The sequence below is a fragment of the Anneissia japonica genome, unplaced genomic scaffold, assembly GCF_011630105.1.
Source record: "Anneissia japonica isolate Jap-2015-1 unplaced genomic scaffold, ASM1163010v1 scaffold288197_len338424_cov179, whole genome shotgun sequence".
In the NCBI taxonomy this organism is placed as follows: Eukaryota; Metazoa; Echinodermata; class Crinoidea; order Comatulida; family Comatulidae; genus Anneissia; species Anneissia japonica.
Genome location: NW_022741702.1, coordinates 147170 through 153452, shown reverse-complemented (window position 1 = coordinate 153452; position 6283 = coordinate 147170). Strand labels below are relative to the sequence as shown.

At 30.3% G+C, this 6283-nt stretch overlaps 1 protein-coding gene across 2 annotated transcripts in view; it reads right to left on the bottom strand.

Annotated features, from left to right (window-relative positions):
* LOC117118914 (low-density lipoprotein receptor-related protein 5-like) overlaps positions 1-5692 on the bottom strand; it is a 20173-nt gene extending 14481 nt beyond the window's left edge. Inside the window, exons 1-4 of one of the 2 annotated variants that reach the window (XM_033263650.1) lie at positions 5553-5692; positions 2127-2340; positions 1864-1949; positions 1128-1376 (exon numbers count right to left, since the gene is read on the bottom strand). In XM_033263650.1, the coding sequence (XP_033119541.1) occupies positions 1128-1376; positions 1864-1942 (328 nt within the window). In that variant the 5' untranslated portion in view covers positions 1943-1949; positions 2127-2340; positions 5553-5692. The remainder of the gene's footprint in view (positions 1-1127; positions 1377-1863; positions 1950-2126; positions 2341-5552) is intronic. The other variant, XM_033263648.1, reaches the window with a different exon arrangement.
* Positions 5693-6283: the final 591 nt, after the last annotated feature.

Sequence of the window (6283 nt, the reverse complement as noted above, 5' to 3'; positions counted from 1 at the left end):
ACATGGGATTTTCAATATTTACGCTAGGTATAAATATGGGTTGTTGTTACTCCGAGTTTTACGCTTAATGGCGATCATCAGACAAATGTATAATTAGGCCTGTTGTCATCCTATTTATATCATAGAGAAAATATATTTTCTCTATGTTTATATTGTTCATCATGGAGCGGTTAGGTGACTCTATAACGTTTTTAATACGGTTTAGTGGGTTGCTGTTGTGACGACATTTAGCAACTAGTTCGGTTCTTTGTTTATGTTTGATTGTTTTGAAGTGAACCGTTCCCTGGTTTTGCCACTGGGATTGCTAGTTTTTCTTCTATGCATAGGTTGCACTGGCCAGATTTACGTTTGTGTGTGTTGGATTTCTTAATGATTTCCCATTTCAGAGAGTATTCATAGCCCTTTCTTTTTAATTCTCATATGTATTTTGAGAGTTCTGTTTATTTTTTTTCATACTTATACCTAGCGTAAATATACTATTACTATACACATCCCCTCCTACAGTAGGTGGGATGGATAGATTATTTTCCCAAGGTTGCGGGAGGAAAAATTTCTTCCGCCATTTTTCTTTTGCCGCTACAGGGCTTCGGGGGAGCGAGAGAGGTATTAGACTAAACTTGAATACCCCTTCGCTTAAACACTGATGGGTCTGGGCCTGTATATCTTTATAAGTTAGATATAATTCATTATAGTCTATGTAAAAATAAGGCAGTATATAAGGTATACTATAATATTATATACATATATCTTATACTTATCAATCTTACATGAGCTTTTTTACTATATAAGCCTACTATACTTACAAGAATACAAAAGTATAATTTAAATTTCATATATAGCATACGTAGTAGGTCTAATATATACGGTATTATATTTCTAAAATACGCTTAATTTGTATATTATATTATTATAGCCTATGTAAAAATAAGGCCGTATATAAGGTATGCTATATTATATACATATATCTTATACTTATCAATCTTACATGAGCTTTTTTTTATTATATAAGCCTACTATACTTACAAGCATACAAAAGTATAATTTAAATTTCATATATAGCATACGTAGTAGGTCTAACATATACGGTATTATATTTCTAAAATACGCGTAATTTGTATTAAACTTACTAGTGTCCACATCAGAAATAAAAACATCATGCGTTCCATCCACAAGATAATATTTGTCGATTGTTCGAAGTCTCTCATCTTTCCAATAGATAGTTGAACTGATTCCATCATAAACAATGCCACCAGGTGTGCCCAACATTGAATCTAACAACCGAATGGGTTTAAGATCGATAGCTGTGTCGTTCACCGTTATGCTGGAAATAAGAATTGCCGGAGGAAAGCCTACAGTTGCAACAATCACATCACCACCTGTATAAATGAAGGAGTAGTGTGTACATTATTGTATCAAAATTTAAAGCTGCTGTAAGTGTTTTAAGTTTTAGAAGAATATATCAGTGAGATACAATGATTAATACAAATATATTTTGATGCATTTCCGTTCTTTTTCAGCGTTTCATAAGCCTAATAAAAGTTATATAACAAATACATACAAAGTAGGGCTGCTATCAGCTGCAGCAATTATTACAATACTGGGTTACGTCACGCCTCTATTCGGTATCTTCAGAATTATAGCCTAATTTGTGACTTTTGAAACATTTATATTAAGCCTTCATAGACATATAGTGTTTTCTTTCCATATATTACATTAAAACATATTTTGAAATGTTTTATTTTCACTCTTTCTGATTTTCAACAAAAACAACAATAGCAAAAACAACAACAAGTTCTCATTGATACAATGTCAAGTTCTTTCAGCTTATGGCAGAGAGCTATATTAATAAAAACAACACATTACCAAATGAAAATTCGATAGAGTAACATGATGCCAAAAATACGAGGATACATGTCCGGATAAAGCAGCCGTTCTTCGCCATTCAGTTTCTACAATGGTTTAAAAAAAAAAGAATTCCATATAATTGGTTTAGCTTGAGAAAAAAAATTACAGAAAAACACAATGAAAAGCCTCCGTTATGAAGAAAACATAACTAAAATATATATAATCTTACATAATTTCAATAATATTTTTGTAAAAAATTATTGATTATTTTTTCAACTTACGTTATATTAACTTTTCCTAAAGGCCTATCCGTTTTCAAGTGTAGTCCTCTATATGAAGTTTCACAGCAAATGTTCGAACTTGGTGTCAGTTAAGTTGCAAGAAATCTACATTTAAATAGTTTTGTCTTTTGATTATTATTGTTTCTGGTTCACTCGGTAAGGCTTGTTGCCATTGTTTTATGAATGGTGAAGGTGTATTCTTTATCTCTTTTATCTGCAAAGAAAAGCGTTATAGAATTAACTGAATTATAGAATTCCTTGTGGTGTTTAGTGAAACCTTGGTAGGACCGACACAATAATAGCGTGTTTTGTACATAGCATTAACAGTGAATTCCAACTTTTAATAAACGCACTTACTATTTTTTTAAACAAGACCAAGGTCGATGGTAAATATTATTAAATTGTAATTGTTCATGCGTTTGTGTAATCATAGCTTTCATGGAACGCTGGACAGGCATTGCAATTAAAAATTGTTGCTTGTACTTTTCCTTTTTAAATAGTATATCAGATTATACTGAAATATTGTTATGGAATGCATTATAAATTTTACTGTTGTACAAAATGTATTACATGGCCGATTAGTATTAGCAGTTAAATAACATTAGTAAATCACAATTGAGAGAAGGTGGAGACATTATTAAATATTTGCGGACAGATGTAATGTTTAGTAGCAGTCATGCTGCCGTTTTGAGTTCAATAAACAACTCACTTTAATATGTGTTTTAATATTTACCCAGTATGTGGTCAGTTTCTGAAAAAGCATCAGACAAAAAGTTGTTAGCTTATAGTATTATCCGTAATTTTTAATTTTTAATAAAGCATGTATTAATAAATTTAACCAAAAAATTATAAAAATTAACATAATGTGCACATCATTAGATAGATAATTTTACTAGCTTTTGTATGGTACCAAACATATTCAAATTCAATCTTCCAGTGACGGATAGCTTCATAATACGATTTTGGGGTAAAAACGTGTAAAATTCGCCATTTTTCGGTCAAATGTGGCACTTAAATCAAAATTTCAGCGTGGCAAAAGCCCATTCCGTGTGAGGCAAAAGCTGGTGATGAGGATTCACGTTGTTGCCAGATTGTAACAAATAATGCCTACGAAAACAATTTTTTGAGCATTCAATCTGATGGCCACTCATCTATAATATGGATTATTCATCAAGTTCAATTAATGACACATAGTATCTGAGGAAGTGAATACATGTAAGTACTTACAGATTAACAAACTTGATTAACAAAAATCAGAATTTATGATAATGGGAGAAAGACAACGCTTAGAAAATCCAAACTGCTGCTTTTATGTATCGTTTATCGCATAATACTTTACCACCCAACATCAGTAATCTTTATACAAGAGCATCTGAACATCATCAATATAAACAAGATTTTCTAGCATCAATTATACTTCTCGTACTCCGTGCACATCTAGTATCAGGCGTTTTTCAGTTCTCTTTTGGGGTCCTAAATTATAGGCTAATCATTCTAATCATTTTAAGAAGTCTTTGGTCTCGGTGTACGGTAATTAATTAATTATCTTTTTTCTTTTCTTGCTCTCATTTCTATTTGAGTCTTGAAATAATGTGTCTGGTCTTGTGTTCTTGTGTTCAAAACTGGATTGGAATTATTATAATTAATTATTATTAGAATTTTATTGGTATATTATTCTGTTATTATATTAGTTTAAATACAGCTAATCATTGGTACCGGTCACTTTTCCAACCGTTTTGTTAAAGGTGGCTACGTCTTAAAGCTCTACTAGAACTTACTGTAGCCTCCTTCCATACAATGTATTTGTTTTAATTTGCATTCTTATTTACTGTATTACTGTATTGTATGGAAAATAAATGCATATTTGATTTAATTTGATTTTAAATCAAAATGATAAACTTACTATTAAACTAATGATACCCAAATATCTATAGCGCCAGCTCCAAAGGAGAATGATCAAAGGCGCTGAGCGTTATAATCTCCTAGTCACTGGATAACTTGTAATGGCAAACCAGCACAAAGTGTAGCCTTCACTGCTCCCTGAGGAGTATGGAAATCATAATAATGCCAGTAGGAAAATATCAGTAGAAGCATGGAGGAGTTAGTTTTAAAATAATCCTCCACGGTAGGAGAGAATTCCACCATTTATAAATGAATAATCCATTTCAGAATGGGGTGTTGATTATAGACATAGCCAAGCTACAGTATCACACACCCAGTTAATCCTACTCATATGGTAATTTACCGGTGTTCATAATACTGTATAATTAGAAAACATCATCACTTATTTCTTTATTACATTAGCTAGGCCTAACTACAAGTATTGCAATGCACGCCATCGTGTTGGGATTCAATATTTCGACATTAATTATGTCATCATTAGGCTGTATTTATTTTACTAAATTCACAATAGAGCATCATCATTTCTGTTACATTTCCTTAAGTATCATAGTACATTTAGTTGAATAAACACAACCTAGTTAGGTTGTATTTATAAGTAAATAAAATCTAATAATTAGGCATATTAAGGCTGTATTTATTTAATTAAATGTACTATATAATACTTTAATAAATATAACCCAATAAATCAATTTGTTGTATTAAGTATTGTACATTATAACAACCTAATTAATTAGCTAATTAATTATTAATTTATAATTCTTAACATAACATTTGTAATTAGGTTGTATTAGTATCAGTTACTTTTTTTAACTTAAATAAATACCTAATAAACCTGTTAGATTCTTGTATTTATTTAAACATGGTACTAAAATGGTAATGGAATTTGGTTGCTTCCTCACTGAATTGTATAAATTGGTGTTCAGCTATTAATTTTTCGTTGGTGAAATTAAATTTTATTTTAACTAATTTTAAAAATCGTACAGTATTACACACATAATTTTTCTACAAAAATTACGTTTCACTATGTATATTTATTTCAAAAACATAAATTAATATTTTTAACTCTCACTTTATAATAATTATTATGGTACGATGAAACATATAAAGACATAAAATAAACTGCGCCCGATACATACTACTATAATAGGATATTTTTTCTACATATATTTCTCTGTGTGCATATACAGTATTATTTCAAAGACAAAGTAAAACAAACATAAAATTATAGTTACTTAACAAGTATTTTTAAAATAACCTATTAAGCCTGTAATTATTTTTGGATCTAAACATTATCACCTTATACATACAGTGCCACCACTACAATCACTACTATAAAATGACAGCTTTCGGGTATCGTGTTCGGTTAAATTATGTTCATGTATGTAAATCTATATTTAGAAAAATAAATGTAAATGTTACACTTACTGAACAATTATATTCTCAAAATAGTAACATCGATTAACCTATGTGTCCGTACTTGATCATAATATTCTAATATAAAGAAATAACCATCATAATACATACCGTAATTTCAGAATAATTGGTTGTTCCGAAAGATGCTTTAATTCAGTTAAACAGTCCAAAATATAGAAGGTGCCATTTAAAAAAATAATTGCACACACAGTATAGTTCATTTACTTAAATACTGCCAAAAAACTGAAATGATGATGCTCTATGGTAAATTTAGTGATGTAGAGCTAGCCTAGATCGCGTTATTTAAATTTACGAAAATCATTGTGTGACTGAGCACTTTGGCTTTATTAGGAATTTACTTTGTGATTGGCTGAAATAATCTTCTGTAATTGTCTTGCATGTGTACGCAAGTGGCGGACTTCTCACTGACGGACATCTAAATGAACTTCAGTAAATTGTTTGTATGATGCAAGTACTTAAATTAATGTATCGGTTATATTTTAATTAAAGTTAGAATCTATGGAACTGATAGCAAATGTCAATGGCAGTCTTGTGGACTGAAAGCCGGTCAAATTGCAAGGGTGCGGCTTGCAATTGAAAAATTTAGAATAAATCCTAAAGATAATCAGGTAAGTGTTAAGATACATCGAGAAACTGAAAAGTTGTTGTTACTGATTATATATTATATATATTTTTAATTGATTGTCTAACGACGATTAGCGTTCAAGAAGAAGAGAATGTTTTGAATAAATTTTTAAATATATTTTTGATAGATTTTCTCCCAATAATATATCACGGCAAACCATAACCTGTAATATGTCCGTGGGCAAACAGACCAGCAT